Source organism: Rhododendron vialii, chromosome 7a (genome assembly GCF_030253575.1).
Source record: "Rhododendron vialii isolate Sample 1 chromosome 7a, ASM3025357v1".
In the NCBI taxonomy this organism is placed as follows: Eukaryota; Viridiplantae; Streptophyta; class Magnoliopsida; order Ericales; family Ericaceae; genus Rhododendron; species Rhododendron vialii.
In genome coordinates this window covers 24,954,684-24,980,581 of record NC_080563.1, presented here as the reverse complement: position 1 = coordinate 24,980,581, position 25,898 = coordinate 24,954,684, and the positions used below count along the sequence as shown (strand labels likewise).

The following is a 25,898-nucleotide window of genomic DNA, read 5'->3' as shown; positions in this document are numbered from 1 at the left end:
CCCAAGCTTTCCATCTCAGCGGCTCTACACCCGATAGCTCCGCACCTACTATCAACAGTACCTTGCTTCTTGCCTCAAGCTCACTATTGTTCTCAGCTTTATGCTCACCATTGATGGCATCACACTCCATTATCATTGTCAACAGCTCCAAGCCACTTCTCAGTAGCTCTAAGCTCGCTCAGCGGCTCTACGCCCGTCAACTTAGCGGCTCTACGCCCACTATCTCAAAATGGCTCTACGCCCGTCAACTTAGCGACTCTACGCCCACTATCTCAAAACGGCTCTACGCCCGTATTCACCATCTTGTGGCTCCACGCCCGTGCCCACTACTCAGCGGCTCTAAGCCCATTATCTCAGCGGCTCTACGCCCACTACTCAGTGGCTCTAAGCCCATTATCTCAACGGCTCTACGCCCACTATCTCAGCGGCTCGATGCCCACTACTCAGCGGCTCCAAGCCCATTATCTCAGCGATTCTATGCCCACCATTTCAGCGGCTCTACGCCCGCATTTACTATCTCAACGGCTTTATGCCCATGCTCACTATCTCTCAGTGGCTCTACACTCAGTTACTCAGTGGCTCTATGCCTATAATCATTATCTCAACAGGCTCTACATCGCAACCATCATCAAGATATCATCTGTTCTCAAGCTCTACACTTGAATGCTCAAAATCAAACATTTTGAATGCTCGAAGCTCTTCAAGTGCCTAACCACTGTGTACTGGATGCTCAAGTTCTACGCTTAAATGCTCAAGCTGTATGCTTGAATGCCTAACCACTGCGTACTGGATGCTCAAAGCCTATACTTTGAATGCTCAGATTTAACCCTCCGAATGCTCGAGCTCTATGCTCCGAATGCCCAAGTCCAGAACTTGAAAGAAGCTCTATGCTTAAATCAAACACACATGCACGGGCCTGTGCACGTAAGCATCAATTGCATCACCATTATCACATCGAGTCAGCATCACCATCATTATATCTGTTTACACCTAACCATCATCACATCATATACATGTTTTTGCATGTCTTTCACTCATGAAACAAGTCAATCTTGCAATCAACTAGCTCTACGCCTCAGTTTTATTGATTGATCCAGTGCCTCGATCCTCTGGCTCTATGCCAAAATTTATGATGAAAAAGCTCCATGCACAGACCTTCTGAATACAACTGGCTTTACGCCTCAGTTCTATCACCTCAAGCTTCAAGCTTCAACTCCTTAGGCTCTCGCCTCATGACTGCAACCGGCTCTACGCCTCGATTCTATCTTTATAAGCTCTAAGTTCCAACTTCTCAGGCTCTCGCCTTATGACTGCAATCGGCTTCGCTCCTCGATTCCCTCATCTCAAGCTCCACACTCCAGTTACTGGCCTTGTGCACCCTATATCTCAAAATCGGCGTCCGATTCATCCCAAGCAGATGGTTTGGATTCCACCCCAATTACATCTATTCCATCAAGCTCATTCATAAGGATAGGCTATTCTACCGAGCTCCCTTCAGTGAAAGTAAGGATGATCAAGAAAAGCAAACGACTTACCCGCTGTATATTGATCTACCCCAAAATACTAAGGATGCTCTCCGCAAAAATTTTCTTGGTAGCCCTGCGCTCCTTTAACTACTCCCTGCCAAAATCCTGGCATTGCCTAGGTACATCACATTACAGCTTTCTAAGCCCGAAGGTACGTGTTCTGTTTCTAACCCTCCGAACTTTTTTATTTTTTTGTATTGTCTCCGAACTACTGTTGGTCTGAATTTCCCTTATGGAATACATAGGCAGCCTCCTGGCCCGACCTTAACAAAAACCCTTTTCAAAAAACCCTTTGGAATAGTGGTTGGACCAAATTGAGTTGCTTTTACAGCTTTGACTCATACTTAAATATGTCTCGCGATGCATCTAAGTTCAGTCAAAGAGGGGCATCTGTAGAAGCCCTAATTTGGCCTAATAATTATTTCAAGTCCCACCTTGGGGACCATCCCGATGATGAATGGATATAGTGATTGCTGATTGACTTCTCGTGAACCCGTGGACTTATGGTGAGTACTTTTAGCCACTTAGAGGACCTAGTCCAGAGCCATATAGCCTTTCAGACAGAAATACAATATCCTAGGAAAATCCATCTTTCGACTGTAACATTGATCTCATGGCCTCAACATCATTCTTTCACCTGTGAAAAATGTTACTTGAAAATCTCCTTGAGAGATTGATTCTTGGGCAACCAGATCTATTCTTTGGCTGCCTAATCTATCCTTCCGCAACCAGATCTTTTAACTGGCAGCCAGATCGTCTGTTTTCCAGATTCTGGAATGTTTTGTCATACGTTTGATCCGATCCTCAAAACCTTAGCAGCCTTTCTTCGATGCATTGGGGCTACGCAGCGGATCGCGTCTAGAGATCTTTTTACCCTAGAATTCCTTTTTGATTCACGCCATTTGATTAGCCGGAGTGAGTCACCAATTGCCTATATAAAGGGCCCTTAGGGTTCCGAAATTAGGAGGTGGATACACTTTCTCTAGCCACAAAAACTTGCAAATATACTCTCTCATATCCCCTCTACAAAAGCCCTAACCTCCTGAAGGCAGCCGCAATCCAACGATCCAAATCCTGAAGTTCAAACCCTAACCCTAGGGTTTACAAGAAGCGAATCAGTTAATCCCCTCTAATCCAAAGCAATCAAGCAACTAAGGGATCAAGGTGGTGAGGCCCATGGGCCTATGGTTTGATCTCTTTTACATCTTTGTGCATTAATCATAGTGTTTTAACTCTCTGTTAATTGTTTAGTCTAGTGTGAGGAAGAACATCGGTTGGGTCTTCGATCTATCAGCCGGTACATCAAACCAGGAGGATCCCTCGGCCGTGACATCCATTCACCGGCCACGGGATCCATCTCCCTGGAGCAGATTTGTTTTGTTCTGTTTTTTGATGCATGCTTTCAATTACTATCTCGGCTCACCATTAACTATTTAAAGGCTAATTAAATCAGTTTACGTGTTTAGAGTTAAATAAAGCATGTGCTAATCATATGTCGAATAACTATGGGCCAGTCTCAGGACTGGGCAAAAAGGGATGCCTAACACCTTCCCCGTATTGTGCTTTTGGCTCCCGTACCCGGAATCTATATCTGGTTTTCCTAGTTTTTATTAACTAGGTGGCGACTCTGTTTTGATGATAACCGCTATCGTGTGGCGATGTTCCTAGCCATGGGAATATCCACGATTTTGGTTTATGAAGCAAACAACCAAACAAACAGCAACGATCAATCTATATGGCGATGCCTCGCTTCGGGAGGTGTCTACACTCAAACCAGAGATGTCGGCATCCGACAGGGGGCCCCACCCTGCACACCACGCCCATTCCATCCGGCCTAATACTCCCTCATTGAAACCTATTGCTCATTAGAAAACAACCCGCTCACATCCTACAATTATCAAGTGGCTTCAAGCATGTGTAACCACTGCAAATTACTCACTATGTATCAATGGGGAAGTGACTGGGTACATTAAAGGGAGGAAGGGTCTGAGACAGGGGGATCCTTTGTCCCCATATCTTTTTGTTATTGTGATGGAAGTTTTTACGAATTTAATTAACAAGAAATCTCAGCTCCCTAACTTTCATTTTCATTGGAGATGTAAAACTAATCAGCTGATAAATCTTTGCTTTGCTGATGATCTAATGATATTTTGCAAAGAAGAGCTCTCTTCGATCAAACTCATCAAGGAAGCGCTGATAAATCTGTGCTTTGCTGATGATCTAATGATATTTTGCAAAGGAGAGTTCTCTTCGATCAAACTCATCAAGGAAGCATTGACAGAGTTTGAGGCTCTTTCTGGTCTCTCCCATAGTACAGGGAAGAGTAGCATATTCTTCTCTAGAGTTAGTGTAGGAGTTAAGGAGACTATCTTGCAAGAGCTTGGATTTCAGGAGGGTTCCCTCCCAGTGAGATATCTGGGGGTCCCTTTGTTATCTACTAAACTTAAAGCTATTGATTGTCAGAGACTGGTAGATAGTATCACTGCCAAAACTAGAAGTTAGACTAATAGGGACCTTACTTATGCTGGTAGAGTCCAGCTTATCAAGAGCATCTTGTTCTCATTGCAAACGTATTGGTCCACCCTGTTCATCTTACCAAAAAAGGTCATCAAGGAAGTTGAATCTATTCTTAGGGCCTTTTTATGGTCTGGCCCTGACCTTAAAAGATCAGGGGCTAAGGTAGCTTGGGAGTAGTTATGTGCTACTAAAGATGAGGGTGGTCTTGGTTTCAAATCTATGGAGGTTTGGAATAAGGCTGCGGTTGCCAAACATATATGGTTTTTGATCTCAGGGGGAGAACAATCCATGTGGTGCCAATGGGTTAAATGTTATTTATTAAAGTGTAGATACTTTTGGAGCCTTAAAATGCCACTGATCCCTCATGGGTTTGGAGGAAGTTAATTAATCTAAGAACTTTAGTCCAACCCTTCATTCGTCATATTATTGGTAATGCGGATAACACATCCATGTGGCATGATCATTGGCATCCTTTAGGCCCTTTGTTGGATACATTTGATTCCAGAATTGTTTATGATTCTAGCCTTCCCTTGAATGCCAAAGTGTCCCCAATAGTTCACAATTCTGGTTGGACATTCCCAATCACGCAAACTTGGGAGTTGAATGAAGTTAGTCAACATTTCCCACCTCTGAGAGGTTCCACGGACCAAGTTAGATGGACTCTCAATGCAAATGGACAGTTTAGCATAGCCTCTCTTTGGGAGGAATTGGGAAAACCATTTCCCAAAGTAACTTGGCACAAGGTTGTTTGGTTTTCTGGCCATATACCAAAGTGTAGCTTCATTACATAGATTGCCATCAAGGGTAGGCTATTAGTTCTTTTTGGGATTAAATCAATTTCTTAGTGCAGTTTCTGCCAAGGTAGTAAAAGCCATAACCATTTGTTCTTTAATTGTGGGTTTTCCATATTGGTTTGGAATGCTATACTGGCAAAAATTGATATGAGGTGGTTCTCCCAGTCGTGGCCAGCATGGATTACCCACTTCTCCACTTTTAGGGGAAATTCTCTGAGGAATGTTGTTACTAAATTGATATTCACTGCTACAGTGCATCATCTTTGGATTGAGAGAAACTTGAGGAAGTTTCAAGCGAAAACTAGCACCTGGGAAGTAGTCGTTCACAAAATCTTTAACATGGTGAAGGGCAGATTATTGTCGTTGCCCAAATAGCTTGTAGGCTCACATAATAATAGGTTTATTAGAATATGGGGCATAACTATGGAATGATGTGCTTGTGTATTTGTGATTGTATATGTATTTGGGCTTTTTCATATTTTGTTACCATGGTTTAATGGCCCAAATTTCCTGGACATCTTTGTTGATATATTCTTTGTAGGTATAGCATCATGTGATGGTTAATTTGTTGGCACTACTGGAGTGTATATCGTACCATATTGAGTGTATCCTTGTAAGTGAGTGGTTGAGCTTCTACATTTCATTGGAGTGGAGGTAATATGTAGAGGGAGGTATCATGTGAGGGAGAGTAGAGGGAGGAAGGAGTTATTCACCCAATGGCAGATCTGAGAATGAAATAGGAGGGGAGAGGTTCCAAGGGAGTTGTAGGTGTGAGCACTCATAGCTGCCTGTAGGAGTCTCTAGCATTTCTTCCTTTTGCTACCGGATATTTTCATGATGTTTGTATGCCGCTTCAAACTTTCAGATTGCCATTATCAAATTGATGGCTAGTTGGCTATTCTTTTGGTCCTTATCCCTTTATTATAATAGGTTATGTTGACACATTGATGGCAATTTTGCAGCTGGTCCAGTCAACAAGCACTACAAGAATTTTGGGATCTCCCAACGGTTTTTTAGTAACGGTTAAAAAAACCGTTGGTATAGATGGTGTTTAGCAACGGTTTTCCAAACGTTACTAGAAACAGGACTATAGCAACGGTTTTCATGCCACCGTTACTAGATTACAAGACTATAGCAACGGTTTTCCATAACCGTTACTAAAAACCGGACTATAGCAACGGTTTTCCATAACCGTTACTAAAAACCCGACTATAGCAACGGTTTTCCATAACCGTTACTATAAACCAGACTATAAAGACGAAAAAATTGGCTTATTGGCTTATTTTTTGTCTTTATTCAAAAAAATTAAGTTTTGATTGAAATTTTTTAGTTTTATGATTCCTCTCGTCATGACGAAACAATAATCCCAAAAAAATTGGCGAGAAACTAACAAATGCAAAAAAAATTTGAATAAGGACAAAAAATAATCCGAACAAGCGTAGCTATCTTTACTATGTAAAAAATAGACGGTTCCAATCGAAAAAAAAAGTAGGTGTTTGTATAGTATAAACCGAATTTAAAAACTTGGATTAAGAATAAATCAATAAAACTCTGATGACATAAGTTAGCCCAACCGGTTTGCATAGTATAAATATTAAAAGGCCCTCAATATTACACAAGTGCTGGGCTAGCCCAGCTGGTTCGTACTCGCGCGCGCATACGCGAGGTCCTGGGTTCGATTCCCAGGAGAAGCAAAATTATTGTGTTGCCTTCCATGCGCCACGCGGGCGCCACGCGGGCGACATGTGGCGACATCGGAGGCCACGTGGGCGACAGGTGGGGGCCACGTCAGCGCCACGTGGATGCCACGTGGCTGTCATGTCATATTTTACCCCGGATTTAAAAAAAAAAAAACTTTCCTTTAGCAACGGTTAAGAAACCGTTGCTAAAAAATTACCCCAGATTTAAAAAAAAAAAATTTGCCTTTAACAACGGTTACAACCGTTGCTAAAGAAACCGTTACTAAAAAAAAATCTATACCAACGCTCGTCAAAACCGTTGCTATATGTCTACACCAACGGATATCTCGCAACGGTTTGGGCAACGGTTGGTGAACCGTTGGTATAGCTTTTAGCAACGTTTTTTGTGTTTTTTAGTAACGCTTTTGACCGTTGTTAGATCCCAATTTTTTTGTAGTGAAGGTTCGCGAGCTAAATCTCATGGGCTCAAGGGGTGTCCCAAGGTTCACAAGCTGTGGCTACATCCTTGTGCACTATGTGCATCTATATGCATCACTATTTGAGTTTAATTTTGTAGTATGCCTAACCATCAGGGGCTGTCATTGGGATCTCCCTTCACAGAGGGGGACGTCCTCTACATAGTGATTATTTGAGGGTGTTTGCTGCTATTTTGCTACTTTTATGAGGTCCATGTATATCACCAACTTTGTTCTGCTGAGGTCCATGTTTTTTTCTATTTTTATGATGGCTACTTTTGTTATTTTGCTGGTGTTTCTGATTTGCTGGGGTCCATGTACCGTGAGGTAATTTGGCTGTCTAGTAATAGGTGTTGCTACGGCTTGGTTGGACTATTCTGTTACTGCTACTGTCTGTTGCTGCTTGGGCAGCTTGTTATGAATCTCATCTGCTGCAGTTTCCAGCCTTCTGCTATTATGTATTCTGAAGCTGGGTTGCTGCTGTTTTGCTGCCTGTTATGCGGCTATTTTGCTACTGTTTCTGCTATAACCTTATTCAGCCTTGTGTGCTTTTGACACTGTCCAAGTTATCCACATCGATGTTGTAAAGGATTGTGGCATTTTCATCTGTAATTGGGTTTTGTAAAGGCCTGTGGCATATTCATGTGTTACTTGATTTTGTAAAGGCATGTGGCGTATTAGCTATGATGTATATCAGGGCTGCAATTAGCCTTTGTGTCATGTGTTTCCTTTTTCTCTTTCTAGAGGGAATTGAAACATTCATTTTCCTTGGTGATTTATTTTGTTTTATTTTCCTCTTGGGGTATGCCGCTTGTAGGCTGTATATTTCCTTTTTTTTCGATTTCAAGCTGGTTTTTCCAAAAAAAAAAAAGAAAAAGTGAAACCAAGCTGGGTGCACAACCACCAATCTAGTCAATGACAGCCTGCGAAGCTATCCCTTTCAATCAATGCACGACCACCAATCTAATCAATGACAGCCGCAAAGCTACCCCTTTTGATCAGATCGTGACCACCAATCTAGTTGAAGATAACCCAAGTCTCACCACATTACGCAAAAGAACTAGGCCAGTGAAACAAAGAATCATGGAATTAATGGAGCTCCACAACAAGTTGCACATCATTTGAGCCCCAAATTAGGCAATATGTACCCAGTAACTAAACTGGGCATGAGTCACAGTGTTGAATTCAACCAAGTGCATAGCCCAAACAAAATCAATTTTCAATTTGTTGACAAAATCTACTACAAGAGGATTGTAAACCAAATCAACATCATCAACACCAAGAAAATCATTTAGTTCTAAAATTGGTAACTTCTCAAGAATAGGCCCACATACATCTTGTTTTTCTTACAAAGAGTATAAGAAATCTACCTCACCATCCATTTCCTTAGAGGTGAGAAGATGAACGCACAGAGAATTCGAAGGGACAATTGTAGCTTCTATGGGCTCCAACTCTTCAAAGATTGGTTCATAAGCATCTTGTTCCTTTAACAAAGAATACAAGTAATCCACTTCGGCATCCATTTCCTTAGCGGTGAGAGGTTTTTCCAACAGATCCCACCCAACGTTTTAAGCATGGTCATCTCGTGAGCAAGGAGTAATTTCTTCGGGGAAGGATCAAGATACGGGAGATCGGAAGAGACAACTTTAGCAGTGAGGCATTTCTCGCTCGGATCATCACAAAGAGGGGAATCCACAAGAGGAGAACTCTGGACTTCAATTTCATCAACAGGCTCATCACTCCATGCAGACTCTAAGGAGCTGCCACAATCTAAACTAACAGTTTCAACAAAGATATGCGGCTTAATTTCCTCTTCCATGGCATCCGAGTTGGAGTCCTCAAAATGTTTATCATAAGCCCAAGATTGTAAAGTTTTGGCCAAACGATCAAAGAAATCCAAAGCTTAAGCTGGTTCTTTATAAAAAAGGTCTCCATTGCACATCATGTCTATGAAATCATGATTCTTTTGAGAAAGTCCATTATAAAAATAGTTAGCAATTTGAAAATTTTCAAAGCTATGATGCGGGACCACATTGAGCAAGTCCTTGAATCTTCCCTAACATGCATAATATGACTCATTCTCTTTTTCGGCTAAAGTTTGAATTTGTTGCTTAAGAGCCCTTGTATAATATATGGGAAAGAACCTTTTGAGGAATTCCTTTTGCAAATCAACCTAAGTCCACATGGATTGAGGGTTTAAAGAATCGAGCCAAGCTTTGGTACTATCCCTTAAAGAGAGAGAAAAATAATTCATTTGCGTAGACTAAGATTTCATAAGGGTACCAACTTTTTCCTCGAAAGCCCTAATATGAGAATAATGGTTTTCATGATCCATGCCATGGAAGTGGGGAAGCCAATTGGAAAAACGCATTTGAATCCTAAAAACGTTAGTGTCACGAGTAGTTATACAAGGGGGCGTACACGTGTGTTCAAGATATCGTAACTCCTGAATAGTCACAAAGACTTTCACCTCATGTGCCAAAAACATACTATTTTAAAGCTAAAGCATAAAGTAAATAGGCTAGAGGGGCTATGCCACCGCCTCGTTCTTAACAAGATTGCGAGGGGTTATGCCACCACCTCGGCTAAGCAAAGCAAGCAACTAAAAGTAACTAAAGACAACTAAAAACAAACTCGATATTTACCTTAGCTTCGTTACATCTCAAGTTATGATATGAAGATTGGAAAGCGGGATATTTACAGCGGTTTGTCGAACCTCCAAGAAAGCCATAATTACATAATCCCCGGCAATGCTGCCAAAAATGCTTCGTTCATCTATATATCAATATATGATCACCCCAAGCGTAGGGTCAATACGTCCGTTGAAGCATAATAATTTGGAAGTCCAGGATCGTACCCAAGAGAATATCATCATGGCTCGATTGGATTTGTAGAAGTAAGATTCGCGGCCATGAGACAGCCAACTTTAGGAATAGTTTGGAATGGAGAAAAAGTGCGATTTAAGTGTGTTTTGAAAACAATTAAACTAAGCGGCTAGGTCTAGGGGATTTCAACACCCACAACTCAAATCAATTAGCTTTCTCTAGAATTACTCGGGTTGAGATATACGTCAACGATCTCCTAACCCGAAAGATTTGACACTAAGCCTATTTAGCTAGAAAAAGAGTCAAAATACCAAGCGAGTTCTAGTATTAATCTAGCAAATGCAAGGGATGACAGAGCTCCAAGCATGTATGCATGGCAAGTAGGCTTGCTCTTGCCTACGCATGATCAAAGAGGTTAACACCGCCGAGATTTGACAAACAAACACGAACTACCTTGATTTCCCAACTAAACATAAAGATGTATTAGAAGAAAAGCATGATCAATTCGAGTCACGAAGGTCTAATCACCCCATGATCAAGCCTAATTAATTACTCACTCATGCTAGGAATTGAATCAACAAAGAGCGTAGCTACAACTTTTATGAAGAGTAAAATAAAAACTACAACTAATTAAGGGTGAGAAGTGTAGAATTAACTAAGAACACCAAGAACAATGAAGAACATTAGCAAGAGTAAGTAACAAGAAATGAAAATCCTATTCTAGATCTAAAAAGTGCGAGTAAGTAACAAGAAATGAAAATCCTATTCTAGATCTAAAAAGTGCAGTCCTACCTACTTTACTCTACTCTAATGTGAGATAATGAGGTATTTATACAAGCCCCTTTTTGCACATGAAATCTCTCAAATATGCCCTAAAAATCTGCCACGAATCACCTCAGTATTGATACAAGGGTTTCTTGTATCGATACCGAACAGCTTTGAATAGTTTCCACTTTGGCTGCCGAAGCAAACGGGCATCGATATAGCAAAAGCTTGTATCGATACACAAAATTCTTGAGCCCACTGGAATCCTGATTACAAATAGGTATCGATACAGGAAAACCTTGTATCGATACCCATTTGCTTTGATATGAAACTCAACTTTGGCCTCTGCCTTGGCTTCCCATGGTCTTGGCCATCCGACGGGTCTTCGACTCTTCGTTCTCGGGCCCTGGTGACTCCATTCTTGATCATCTTTGAGTCTTGGATGCCTCCAGTGCGCATTAATCTTTAAAACCTCCTTTATTAAGTGGTTTTCCTACAAAAATGAAAATAACATACCGTACATGCAATATCAAACAAAATGCTAAATTAGCCAACAATACTATATGCACAGATCTTTGAAAATAGACTGTGCGTACAGATGGTTTTTGGACCCATTTTGGGTCCCACAAAGATGATCAAAATCGCTCATTTTGTTCAAAACATCTTGTTTAAGGTCACCGTAAAAAATCGGCTCATTTGGATATTAATAAAGGGGTTTACGAAACACCCAACTTTGCTTTAGAAAATAGCCTTTTCTAAAGCAAAGTTGGGTGTTTCGTAAACCCTCTTACTGATGATTTTTTACGGGGGCCTTAAACAAGATGTTTTGAACAAAATGAGCGGCTTCGATCAAATTTTGGGACCCAAAACAGGTCTAAAAGTCCATCTGTACACGCTGTCTGTTTTCAAAAATCTGTGTCAGTAGTAGTTTTGTGAATTAACTAAACATAAAGTGATAAAGCTAAGGACTTAAGCACCAAGAATATGCATTATTGGGTGTTTATCAGTCACCCTCTCTCCAAAGTACCACTACCATCCATATGGTGTCTCAAGCAACACCCGGCCTCGAGTGACCTCCCTACTCCACGCTAGGTAGGGCTTGTCAAGCCCATCCTAGAGGTCCCAGTTCACCTGTGACAAAAGAACTGATTCCACATCAGCAATCAAATCCTCAACAATCAATTTCAATCTCAAAAACCAATAAAGTATTTTGAACTCACTAACGCACCGGTCATCCCAACCAAGAAGGCTTGATAGGCAGTCAGCTTCGCATCATTGTGCTTCTTCAATTTATTGGGCAAGCAATAGTGCAAAGCTCACAGCATCGAATACTAGAGCAGTCCTGTAACCTCTGGGGGGTACATCCTAAAACACCTTGTAAGCCCAAAGCTGCAATTTTCAAACATGGAAAACATAAATACGAGATAAATCAAGTGGGGAAGCTAATAAAGCAAAATTGAAGTGGAGAAATGACAAGTTGGTTACCTCCCAGCCCCTCTAGTACCCGCCAGCTATGGTAGAAACGCCTGGGAACAGCCCCCATAAACCTAAAGCAAGTCGCATGCGCGCTACCACCCTAGTCCAAATGACCGCTGTCTCCAAATGCCTCAAGGCCGAGAAAAAGGACACATGTACCCAGCTGCACCTGTTTGGAAACTAGGACACGCTGAAAAGGTAAAATATGTAGGCTCTGGCCATCTGCTCAGCCTCCTCATCACTGGCAGGATCATGGTCCCACTGCCACCTCAAACTCATATAGATAATTGAGTCGTTCTCCACTCTGGGCATAAAACCCAAGAACCACTATAGGGCCACGTCGTCATCAGCAAGGCCCGTGTCAAAAAGGATAGGGTCATGGCCTACCCTCAAACCTGTAATTGCCCCAGGCGGTAGGTGAAAGGTATTGGTGGTGTCCCACCACCTCTCTGCCAAGGCTGTCAGCAGCGCGTGGTCATTTCGAACAGGCAATGTCAAGACCTGAACAAACGTACCAAACACCACAGCATCCACCAATCCCCATACTACGACAGGGAGTTCCTTGTAGAACTCTAAGGATTGAAACGACTCTCCAAAACTGGACAACGTCATCCTCCTCTACATTGGAACAAATAAAGTTATCAATCTCAAGTGCTATTTTTTTTTGGGGTAAATTAGCTTAAAATTAAATAATAAAAAAAGGTTAACAGAATGTACAGCCTATAAGGGGCATACCCTAGGAGGAAAAGAAAATGAAAAAATAGAAGATTGAGAAAAAGTGCAATCACCCATGCACAACCCGCATGGAGAGAAGGGTAAAGTAACAACAATAACAAAAGTTCCACGTGTGTTGAGATCATACCCTCGTTGCTCTATCCATCTAAGTGGAAGGATAGTACAACGAGGTATGATATGCAGTGCTACAAGTAGTAATAACATGAAAGCGAACTACTACCTGGCACATCCTACCAGGCTAGGAAATAAAATAAATAGTCACGGTCAGAAATGACCAAATGATAACCATCACTGAGGACTAGCAGCAATATAGCAAATCGGCAACAAAGGAGGCTGAACAACGAGGAACAAGGCACCAAGAAAGAGGATCTCAAGTGCTATTGGGCATTCAAAATTATCAATCTTATTGTGAAACACGATAAATGTTATTAAGCTTGGAAAAATCATGCAAAAAAAAATGAATGTAATCTTTGGTAATCCAATGTACTGTCTCTGTGAGAAACCTAAGCACTTGCAGGAGGACCTAAAAATTTTGAACACGAATGAGTTCAGTGATTTGTCAGCAAAAGTGGCCTCTCTTAAACAACAATTGGAAGCCATCCAAAGAGAGCTTGGTTCTCACCCCAATGATCCCTCTAAGCAGGCCACTGAAAGAGAACTATGTAAGCAGTACCTTGTTTTAGCTAGGGCTGAAGAAAGTTTTGCCAAGCAAAAGTCAAGAATTCAGTGGTTAAAGTTGGGGGATCAATGTACTTCATTTATTTTCAAAACCATTAGTAATTCCAAGAATAGGAACAGAATTTCTAGTTTGGTTCTGGAGGATGGATATGTCACACAGGACATTGAGTTGGTGAAACACACCTTCATCAACTACTACACTAAGCTGTTAGGTACCAAACATCTGATTGATTATTCTGGATCCTCCAGAGTGAACCAACTCATTACTAAGAGACTCTCCCATTCTCAAAGTTTGGAAATGGCAATAGAGGTAACTGATAAAGAGATCAAAGACACTGTCTAGTCTCTTAATCCTCAAAAAGTACTTGGTCCAGATGGGTACAACGCAACCTTCTTCCAAAAAGCTTGGTTTGTGATAGGCCATGAGGTGACCTCAGCTGTTAAACTATTCTTTAGATCTGGTCAACTTTTGAAGAAGGCTAATGCTACCTTAGTTGCTTTGGTGCCTAAAATCCCTAATCCTTCCAAGGTGGGGGATTACAGACCAATCTCATGTTGTAATGTGGTATATAAGTGTATTGCTAAAATCCTGGCCAACAAAATCAAACCTGTCCTTCCATCTCTTATTTATCCTGCCCAATCTAGCTTTGTACATGATAGAAGGATAGCTGATAACATATTCCTTACTCAGGAATTAATGAGGGGTTACCACAAACACTTTTCATCTCCTGGATGTGCCATGAAGGTGGATATCATGAAGGCTTATAACAATGTCATATGGGATTTCCTCTGGGATGTCTTGGCCTCCATGAATTTCCATCCTAAGATGATCCAATGGTTGAAAGCTTGCATTTCCACTGCCAATTACTCCTTGTGCTTCAATGGGGAAGTAATAGGATACATTCCTGGGTAGAAAGGTTAAGAAAGGCTTAAGACAAGGTGATCCACGAGAGAACCAAAGAGAAATGTGTTAGGAAGGTTGAGAGCTTCTCTTTCTAAACTTAGAGAGAGAATGCATTCCCTCGGTCAAAATCCACCACATAGCCGATTATGAGGTTCAGGAAAGGGCTGTTCTTGAGGTAATCATGCTCTGATCGGCCCAGCACATCCTCATAATTTGTTTATCCACATCTTTGTTCCGTCTATTTACAATCTGAATGTTCAAGCCACTGCACAAGACCCCGTTGGGGGTTCAATCACGTCAATCATCCGTGATTACTGCCTTAGCTCAAGACTAGCTCCGGCGAGTCATCTAGTTCCACGACTGTGTTCATTACTGGTCCAGACTTACTCGGTTGTGGTACACTCCATTTAGATCTGGTATAGGATCCATCAGAGGGTTTTTCTTATCTGATTTCTTCAACCCCATCGCACTAAACCTGACGGGTTCGGTGATGGTGATTTGACAAATTGGAGATGCACTAAGGTGGATGTGGGTTTTCCAAACCCATCTCCATGTCTGTCCCACAAGTTCGAAGAAGCACTATAGCAGATCTGGTTCAAAGAAAAGGCCATTTATGACGATTGAAAATTTGGCCGTACGAGTTCAGTTTTCTTCCCGACGATGGCGACCTAGGTGCTGGGAAGTCCACAACTTCTTCGAGCCGACCCAAGCTACACCAGTGGAAGTCCACAACTGGTCCCGGGATCGGTTCTCACTGGACTTCCCTTTAGCAGGTATCCAAATTGAGAAACTCGAATGTATGTACTGGGCAGTCTAAATTGGCTGGAAATTATTTATACTCTGTAGATTCATATTGACAAATTCAATGGGCAGTCATCTGTTGGACTGAGATTGGGTTACTGCTAGAAAATCACAGTTGATATAGCCTTGGTGGCGTGCTTCGAGGTATACCCCGCCCTTGTCTCCTGTGTTTAAGAGCAAGGTTGATTTCTTGTCCAATATGGACCCAATTTCGTGCCCAGTTTGGTTACTGGGCACATATTGCCCAATTTGGGGCTCAAATGCTGTGCACCTTATTGTGGAGCTCTATTAATTCCATGATTCTTTGTTTCGCTAGCCCAATTCTTTAGTGTAGTATGGTGAGTCTGGGGTTATCTTCGACTAGATTGGTGGTCGTGCTATGATCGAAAGGGGTAGCTTGCCGGCTGTCATTGATTAGATTGGTGGTTGTGCCCTGATTGAAAGGGATAACTTCGCAGGCTGCCATTGATTAGATTGGTGGTAGTGCACTGATTGAAAGGGGTAGCTTGGTTTCTCTTACGGATCAAGTGGCCACATTTCGGTGGTTATGCACTGTTTTGGTGCTTGATCTATCCTGCTTTAGTTTATGGCGAGCCTAGGGGAATAGGTTGAGGGGGTAGTAGTTTGGATGGAATGGGCATGGTGTGTAGGGTACTTGGGAGGGTAACCTTGTCGGATGCTGACATCTCCAGTTCGATCCTTTTCTCAGTGCCTAGTCCCTCTGTAGTAGCTGTTCTCTAGAAGTGGGTTCTATGCTTGTTCTCTGGGTTTGGTTGGAGTATTAGTATCTTGGATTGCTTATCCCATCTCTGGAGTCTGTGGTTATTGGTAATTGGCTGAGAGCGGGTTGTTTCTGGCAAGCCTTAGGCTTGGATGATGGAGTATTAGGCCGGATGGAATGGGTGTGGTGTGTAGGGTGAGGCCCCCTGTTGGATGCCAACATCTCTGGTTCGAGCCTCTTCTTTGTGCCTTGTTCCTCTGTAGTAGCTGTTCAGCCTTCCTTGATGTCGACTTGCTCTATTGCTACAGGTCCTCAATGATGGTTATCTTTTGGTCATTTCTAATCGCGACTATTTATTTTATTTCCTAACTTGGTGGGATGTGTCAGGTAGTAGTTCATTTCATTTCATATCATACCTCGTTGTCTTATCCTTTCGCTTGGATAGATAGTGCCATAAGGGTACACTCTCAACACACATTGCACTTTTGTTATTTTACGTACTTTACTCTATTGTACTCTCCATGCAGGTTGTGCATGGGTTATCGCACTTTTTTCAATCTTCTTTTTTTTTCCTTTTCTTTTTCTCCTGGGGTATGCCCCTTATAGGCTGTACATTCGACTAACCTTTTTTTTAATTTCAAGCTAATTTACCCCTCCAAAAAAAAAAATATAAGGTGATCCCTTGTCTTCATACTTATTTGTGATAGTAATGGAGGTATTGACCTGCATTCTTAAGGAGAAGTTTCTTCTCCCTGATTTTAAGTTCCATTGGAAATGTGGCTCCACCAAACTTGTCAACCTTTGCTTTGCAGATGATTTTATGATTTTTTGCAAAGGTGAGGTAAGCTCTATTACTCACATTAAACAATCCTTGACTGAGTTTGAGGCCTTGTCTGGCCTCTCTCCAAGCCCTACCAAGAGTAACATTTTCTTTTCTGGTGTTAACCCTACCACCAAATCCTTCATTCTCAATATTTTGGGTTTTCAGGAAGGATCTTTACCTGTTCGGTACTTGGTGGTACCTCTTCTATCCACCAAGCTCAAACACACAGAATGTAAAAGTCATGGTGGATAGAATTGTAGCCAAAACCAAATCATGGACCCATAGGTACCTGTCTTTTGCTGGTAGGATACAATTGCTAAAATCAATACTATTCTCTATGCAAACTTGTTGGTCATCTTTCTTTATTATCCCTAGGAAGGTAATTATGGAGATTGAATCCATCCTTAGAGCATTTTTCTAGTTAGGTCCTGATCTTAAGAAGACTGGTGCAAAGGTCTCATGGGAACACCTTTGCACCCCTATCAAAGAGGGTGGTTTGGGATTTAAGTCTTTGGAGGTTTGGAACAAGGCAGCTGTTGCCAAGCATATTTGGTTTCTTGTTTCTGGAGGGGAGCAGTCTGTGTGGTGCCAATGGGTTAAGTCTTACTTACTTAAGGGTAAGAACTTCTAGAGTGCAAAAACTCCTTGTGATCCATCTTGGGTTTGGAGGAAACTCCTCAACCTTAGATCATATGTCCAGCCTCATAGCCAGTATAAAATTGGGGATGGCCAATTAACCTCTTTGTGGTTTTGACAACTGGCATCCCCTTGGTCCCATTTTACCAAGATTTGGACCTAGAATTGTCTTATAGATTCAGGGCTTCCCAAGGCTATTATTAGGAACAATCAGTGGGCCTTCCCAATAACTCAATTTCCTAATCTTAATGAAGTGAGATCTGACTTACAAATAGCCCTATCAATGATGCCATAGGGGACAAATGCATTTGGACTCTCACCTCCTCTGGGAAATTTACCATCTCCTCCCTTTGGTAACATTTGAGACCTCATTTCCCTGCTATCACTTGGGTCAAAGTGGTATGGTTTTTAGGGCACATTCCTAGATGCAGTGTGATCTCATGGCTTGCCATTCAGAATAGGTTATCTACTGAGGATAGACTAGTTATGTTTGGCATAAAATCTACCTCCATTGGTAGTTTGTGTTTGGGTGTAGAATCCCGCAATCATCTATTTTTTGAATGCCCCATATCTACACTGATTAGGGGAATTCTATCCCCAAAGACTCCTTATAGGGTAGGATTGACCTTTTGGCAATAGTGGATACGTAATTTGTCCACATTAAAGGGTAAATACGTGGCAGTCATAGTGGCTAAGCTTGCGTTTACAGTCTATGTGCACCAAGTATGGCTCGAAATGAATTATATGAAGTAGCGAAATCTTAGCTGCCCCCCTGGAGTGGTTGCTAACAAAATCTCAAATGAGGTCAGAAGCAGGTTATTGTTGTTAGAGTTCAAGGGACCTCCTCATTTACTTTCTATGTGGAACATTCATGATTAATCTAAACATATTTGTTAGGTTAGTTCTACTCACATCATTTCATTTGCAGGTCATTGTCCAGTGGGAGTTCAGCCTCACAGCTTTCCCCCTTGGTCCTACAAGACTCCAACAACAGGAGAATTGGACTCAAATGATCTAGAAGGCCCAATAGCTATGCACTACTACTGCTAGCCTCATCATTCATTATAGGAAGAGAGCTGGTTCATTCAGCTTCCAAACATTTAGAGCAGTCACAGTCACAGGGTCTTTGTTCAAGTGGTATTTAGTTTCAAACTATTACCCTTGAAGCTTCCATCACCAGGAGGATTGAAACCACACATGATTCAGGAGCAGCATCATTCAAGGGGTATTTAGCATCCTATAAACTACTATTACCAGGAAGTCTTGGATTCACATATGATTATGAAGGGTCTAGTAAGAATACTACTATTGTTGGGCTCCTATTACTTCTAAGTATTCATGTAATTATCTTAATCCTTGTTGACTGACTGGATAACTTCAGACCCATGTGTGTCTTTACTATATTGTTTGATAACCAAGTGAGCTGTGTGCTAGCTACCCAACATTCCTTATGAGAGGAGGTAATAATTAGAAGGGGCATCATGTGAGGAACGGTGGAGGGAGAAGGTGGTACCCCAGCCCTTGGTTTTAAGAAAATAAGAGTGGGAGTTGTGAGATTTCAAGGGAGTAGAAGAGTAAGCACTATAGTTACCAAGGGTCTTGCTATTTTGATATTTTGCTAGTTGTTATTTGCTACCTGTAACACCCCGAATTTTGGATACGTTAATAAGGTATTTTATTACATAATAAAATGAGTCTGGCTCATTATTACATCACATAGTCTTACAAGAGTACTTTTAAACAAACAAGGAGGGAACTAGGGTTCCTAACTACTGCTCCGCTTCTTCCTCCATCCGGGCTAGCTCTTCGGCTCCAAAGGCCTCCAAGGTGTAGAGTTCACCCTGTTCATCTATGAGGTCTGACATATTATACCGACATTGCCACCAGTATAATATGTCAGGGTCACCAAAAAGGCAACATCGTGAGCTACAACGCTCAATAGAATAACCCAAACCCTCAAACCCTTAACTTACAAACAATACATCATAAAATCAACAATTTCCACATAGTGCATGCTTATTTAACCAAATTAACTAATAATGACACATCCGCATTCGAAAATCAATCAACGTTGGTGTCCAAGATTTGTGAGTTTCTCCTATGCGACATCTCGTAATTCGTGTCTTGTTTTTCTCATTTCATAACCCATTCATTATTTCAAAAACCCATTTTTAACACACCCAACCTCGGTTCCGCCGTTCCGGGTTCCCAAGGATCCTCACAATGGTTTCGCTGCACCGGGTTCCCATTGGCACACTTTTCATTGGCTCCTCTCCGCGGATAACCAAGCCACACACCCAACCTCGGTTCCGCTGCTCCGATCTTCCGAGTATCCTCACAATGGTTCCGCCATCCCGGGTTCCCATTGGCACACAAAACACACACCACACAATGGGCTACCACGTCCGGCCACATTGCGGTTTCCAAAACATTTCACTTTTGAAAAACACGCCTTTTCATAAACCACACCCTAGGCGCCATGTTTCTAACTTTCTCGATTTCCGTGTCTCGTTCTCATGCATTAACTTCGCGGTAGGACTTCACACGTAATCATAAATCATTTATTGAAAATTTGGAACTAAACTAACAAGATCACCCAACTCAATATTATACCATAAGTAATGCAAGCAATTTACGTAAGCATGCTCATAAACCTTTTTAAAGATCAAATTCCGAATACTTCCGTTCAAGCGATAATATTCCAATCTTTTGAATACCGTTCTATCTTACTCTATGGAAAATTCTAAACATGTTTATTTGAAGTTAAAAGTTGATTATTCCAACATGCGCAAACTTCCATTTAGCGAAAATAAGTTTGTTAACTATCATGCATTTCAAACGTCATAACCTTATCTACTTTAACGAAAACGATTAAGAAAATTATACTTTGAACTTACGGACATTTCTACTTTTCAACATACAATTCTATACTATACATAGAGTAAGTGGACTAGGGTTTCCACCTTTCTTCTTGGCGGTAGTGGCGACTATGGAAAGTAAGTTGACGATCGGGCGGAGTACCTTCCTACGGTATGCTTCCGGAAGTTTCGAAAGAGAAAGGTTTCCCTCGAAACTTGATCTTGACTAAACTACTTGAACTTTTTGGATCGAAAAGGGATTTTAGGATGAGTTTCTTGAAGAACTTAGGAAGAACTTCAAGAATGCTCAAGAACAAGAAAAACAAAGTAAGAACACAAATCTTTTTCTAGAGAGAGAAGTTGCTAGGTGAAGGTGTGAGTTGAATGGTTGGACAAGGGTGCTATTTATAGCAAAAGTCTTGGCTATTACCCAAGGGATAACATTTTTCCTAGCAATTATTGTCCAATGGGTAAAAGGCCTTGAATGACTAGATTTTGTACTTGGGTAGATCTTAGGAAGATTTCAAGATTTGGTTGTCATGTAGTACTAGGATTATGTGTGAGGTTGGCTAAAAGATGAGCAACACAAGCACACACATCACTCTCTCTCTCCCTCACCCTCTCTCGGCCTCTCTCTCTCTCTCTCTCTCTCTCTCTCTCTCTCTCTCTCTCTCTCTCTCTCTCTCTCTCTCTCTCCTAGTACTAGTACATATATATATATATACACACACTTCTATGTACAAGTAAATATATATATATATATATATACACACACACACACACACACACACACACAATAATGTACCTAGAGTACTATGGGATTTTAAAACTAAGATTTTTCTAATAAATAAATAAGTTCAAGTACACAAATATATATATATTAGTATGTACCATACAATCTATGTAGATCCCAAGTATCCAATAAAAAATTATAAGATCAAAATTCCCTATTAAACTAATCCAATTTAGCACATGTCTCCTATTAAAATAATAGATTTTGTACCTAGAGAATCCTAGGGTATTAAGTCTATAAAGTATACGCGCACGCACACACACACACACACACACACACACACACATATATATATATATATATATATATAGTATATCAACACATGAGAAATCTAGAAAATGATTTGTTTAATAACCCTTGTATTTATTGGAAAGAATAACTCTATTATCCAAAGGGTAATAATTACCCTAGCGGTTATTGACCAAAGGATAAAAGGGTGAGGTACTATATACATTAAAATAATACCATGTCCTTTAAGCATGTGGATATATATATATATATATATATATATATATATATATATCTATATATAATTGTATATATGTACCTAACAAATCTAACTTAGATATTTTAATGGAAATCCTATTGTCTAATAGATAAAAGTTTCCCTAACTTTTATCGTCCAATGGGTAATGGTTAAAAGGTAACTAAATGGTTTGGTAGTTAGGTTTCTCTAACTAATTGGTTAGAAGCTAACTATGCTAGTCAAGAGATATAATCTAAGTATGACAGATTAACAGAGTTAACAAGAAAATCAATAAGCCATCCAAGAGAAATTTAAGAATTTGAATAAACAACGAAATTTTTATTTACTAAATATCGGAGTTGTTACACTACCGGCTATTAGCTATTTGCGCTTTGCTTTTGCTCTTGGAATATGTTTGCTTCTGCTAGTTGCTTTTGCTATTAGCTATTAGCTATGTTGTGTTCTACTGCAAACGGTGCAGCTACTGGGGCTGCACACGACCTTTTATGTGCAGCTGCTGTAGCTTTTGTTTGGAATGATATACTGGTCTCCATTGGTGTGTCTTGTGGTACTACATAATCAGTCTCTGCTGTTGCTATTTGTGATATTTGTGCTATCTGTTGGCCCATTCGGAAGGCCTCTTGCTGCATAAATGTGGGCATGACATTTCTTATTGTGAAGTGTTTGGTAGAGCTGGGAGTAGTTATTCCTTTTGCATTCATTTGTACCCAATTATGGCTCAAGTATGTCCTCAATGCAGGTAGCAGCTGCTGTATGGATTTTCTTAAATTCAAAGGCTGCCCATCTTTAGTCAATAGTGCTCTTGATGGCATCGATTCATGTTATTAATCTTATGTTGTTATGCTCATGCCTATCCTTGGTGGGATGTCACTTGGATTGTTTAGTCCCTTGCTAGGGGGCTGTCCCTAGATGCTTTAAAGGTGTCTTCAACACTTCGGATTTGCTTTTGGTTTTGCTATTGCTGCTGTTATAAGGTCTGCATCGGCTGCTATGATGTGGATAGTTCTAAGGTCTCCAAGTACAGGTTGTGGATAGTTCTATGGATCTACTATTGCTGCTATTATAAATTCTTCAAGGTCAGGTTTTTGGCATATGATATTTCACAAATTTTGGGGTATCATTTGCCTCTCCCTCTTCAATTTGGAAAATACTCACCATTTTGTAACTTATCAATCTTTTGTAATGTGTTTCCTTCCCCTCTACTAGATGGGATTGAAACATTGTTTCTCTTCGTTCCATAGTCTTTTTTTTTTTTTTTTTAAATCAGCTTGAAATAGAAAAAAGGCTAACCGGATTCATTCAATAGTCTTATGTAGGCACTGGGCATAAGTTTTTTTTAATTTTCTCAATCTTTGATTTTTTTTCTCCTTTTCCTCCTAGAGTATGCCTCTTGTAGGCTGTATATTCAGTTATCCTCTTTTTATTTCAAGCTAATTTACCCAAAAAAAAAAATCATGCAAAGGCAACTCTTTGAATGATCTTTTAAAGGTCACTCTTGCAGCCTTCTTCTCCTCCACCATTGCCGACACTATCTGCACAACCTCAGCCTCCCGCTCAAAGTCCCTCAATAGCTCATTTCCATCCTCTATGGGCTCCGAACGACGTAACAAATCTTCCCGCTCTGCCTCCAGCGCACGAGCTTCAAGCACTATTACCGCAATCTCGGGCTCTTCCAACTTAGCCTCAAGAACATCCTCATCATCCACAAACTCAAAATTGAAAAAAGAAATAGGTTACAACGACCCCGCTTTCGCATCTCTGCCCGGCCTCTAAAAAATAGGAGTGGGCGTCTCAACCTCTTCCACGATCAATGGGGCCTTCCCTGCCTCCTCCTGGGTCCGTCCCAGCATCTCCATTGTTGCGACTACATTAACCTCTGTCTCCTCTACCATCCAGTCGCCATCTTCGTCGGTAACCATCTCCTCTATGTCACCACCATTGCTGACACCACTGTCCCCATCCACACTCCTTGATATGTTACCTCTCTTGCACCGCGACCTTGTCCAGGACGTCCCAACCGAAACTCCGAGAGAGGTAATCATGAAATGCCATGGAGCCCAGTCACCCCCGACAGAACCAGGCCTAATCGTTGTTTTCGACAGGACCCCAAGTCCCTCTTCCACAGTCGATGCTACCGCCGGAGCCAATGACTCCTCTCCCACCACCGCCACTGTAACCTTCGGAGTCCTTCTGGACTCCGACACCATTGTAACTGCAGGGGGTTCTACCCCCGCACTCACTATCGTCACTAGAGTAACGGGTTCCTCCCCTATCACCGCCGCTATTGTCGCTGCACCAGTTGGAGTGCACCTGGACTCCGATGCCTCTGTAACTGCACCCAGTGGTGCCTTCAAACCCTCCATAATCGCACAAAACCAAGAACAATTGAGAGAGAGAGAGAGAGAGAGAGAGAGAGAGAGAGAGAGAGAGAGGAGAGAATGAGAGAAGGATAGAAACCAACAATAAGAAAAGAAACAAGGCTCTGACATGTAGACGAATCTGGCGATTCTGACAGAACCTTGGAGAAACTTTGATTCTCCATGGCGGATGGAACGATCCCCATGGTGGAAGGGCTACGGTGTAAAGCCCTTAATTCTAATGAAATTTGTAGGAAGTAGAAGAGCATCTCTGATCTTGTTAGTTCTCTTTAAGTCCAGATCCTGTAGTCTGAAAACCCTAACAATTCAAGCCCTATGGAGCTAGGAATACCACATTTGAGCAACTCAAGTGGGTCTAAGCCAGGATCCTCCTTTCGAACATCATCTCCAACTGGGTTTGGGGCTCACAGCCTTAAATCAAACAAAAACCCTAGTCCCTCTCGGAAACTTCAACAGGCGCTCTTTGAGGAGGGCTTGATTCTGGAAGCAAAGGAATGAGCTCTTCAACAACAACTTGAGGTATTTGATTCTGAAGCAAGAGTGACTCTCGGCCATGGGAGCACCTATCAGTTTCAACGTCTTCCTTCAGAGGTACAAAACTCAAACCCTAACCCTAAGGTCTTTTTCAATGCATGGGGATATCCCTATGTAGAAGGAGATCCTTAGCTAGGATATAGTGTAGAGGACACTAAACCTCGATATGCTCCCTCAACTCAAGTACTTGATTCTAAGTCCAGTATATTACCAAACTCAGCTTCTCATCCTTCCACTAGTAGCAACCCTGCATCATAGTCTAAAGCTAGGAATCTTCTAACTCAGCCTAACAAGAACTGGGCATCTTTATTTAGGTCCCAAGGGTCCTCAAGTAATATGAAGTCAGAATATTACCCAGGATTAAAGAGAGGGAAGAATGCTATTGTTGAACTGGATATTACTCATTTGAATGAGAATTGTTGGTCACATTGCTTGGTAGGCCACTTCCTTGATGAAAGGATGGACTATAGATTAGCAAACTCAACTGCCCATAAGCTTTGGGGAAAGAAGACTAAATATGGTCTGCTGTCAGTTAAGTCAGATAATGTAGGGTTCTTATATTTTGAATTTAAAGATGAAGCAAGTCAACTTGCTGTTCTAGAAGGGAGCCCTTGGTTCTTTTCATAAAAATTCCTTGTTTTAAAGAAATGGAGAAGAATGATGACACAAACTAAGATCTCACCATCTTCTATCCCTCACTTGGGTTAAGCTTCATAATTTGCCCCCAGAGTGCTGGACAAAAGAGGGATTAAATAGGGTGGCTAGTGCAATTGGTCAACCCAAACATGTTGACCAAGCCACAGAGAAGAAGACTAGGCTTGCATATGCTAGAGTGTGTTTGGAAATTGATGCAGCTGATGAACTACCAGAGGACATACAGGTCACAGTGGAAGGGGAGAGTGTAACAGTTCATGTGGAATACCAATTGATGCCCCCAGTCTACACAGAGTGTAAGGTTTTTGGCCATGCTACATCCAGGTGTTCAAGGAACATCTCTCAAAAACAAACACAAGCTCAAGGACCTCCTAAGAACGAGTGGCAAGCTGTCACTAAAGGAAACACTGTAAGCAACATAGGGGGTTCTGAAGCTTTGGATACAGTTACAATTCCTATGGTGGCTATGGTGGAAACTTCAATAACTAAGGTCACGGAGGAGGTCATAGATGAAAGTAAATTGGAAGGGGAGGAGCTGAATGTTCATACAGATATTCCTCTATAGGTGAAGGTGGCTACAGGGGCACTATCTAGCAGTGTGGAGGTAGACTCAGTTAGCCCTCCACATGAACTAGACCCTATTACTTCAGAGGTATTACCATCACAACCTATTCTTATAGTGGAGCCAGTTCCACCGGATGATAAAACCGAAGCAGTTAAGGGAAAGGCAGCCTTTCAGAGCTCTCAGGAATTGAAGTCTCACAATAACAAGGGCAGTGGGAAAGCAGCAACAAAAAGTGGAGTAGCAGCTCCAAGAGAAGGAATGAATGATATCCTT

The 25,898-nt window shown here is 41.5% G+C and overlaps 1 protein-coding gene across 1 annotated transcript; it reads left to right on the top strand.

The window, feature by feature from the left end:
* The first annotated feature begins 1,509 nt into the window (after positions 1-1,509).
* Positions 1,510-4,028, top strand: LOC131332819 (uncharacterized). The gene is made up of 2 exons (XM_058367121.1): positions 1,510-1,677; positions 3,396-4,028. The coding sequence occupies exons 1-2, from the start codon at positions 1,510-1,512 to the stop codon at positions 4,026-4,028; spliced, it is 801 nt and encodes a 266-aa protein (XP_058223104.1).
* The last annotated feature ends 21,870 nt before the right edge of the window (positions 4,029-25,898 follow it).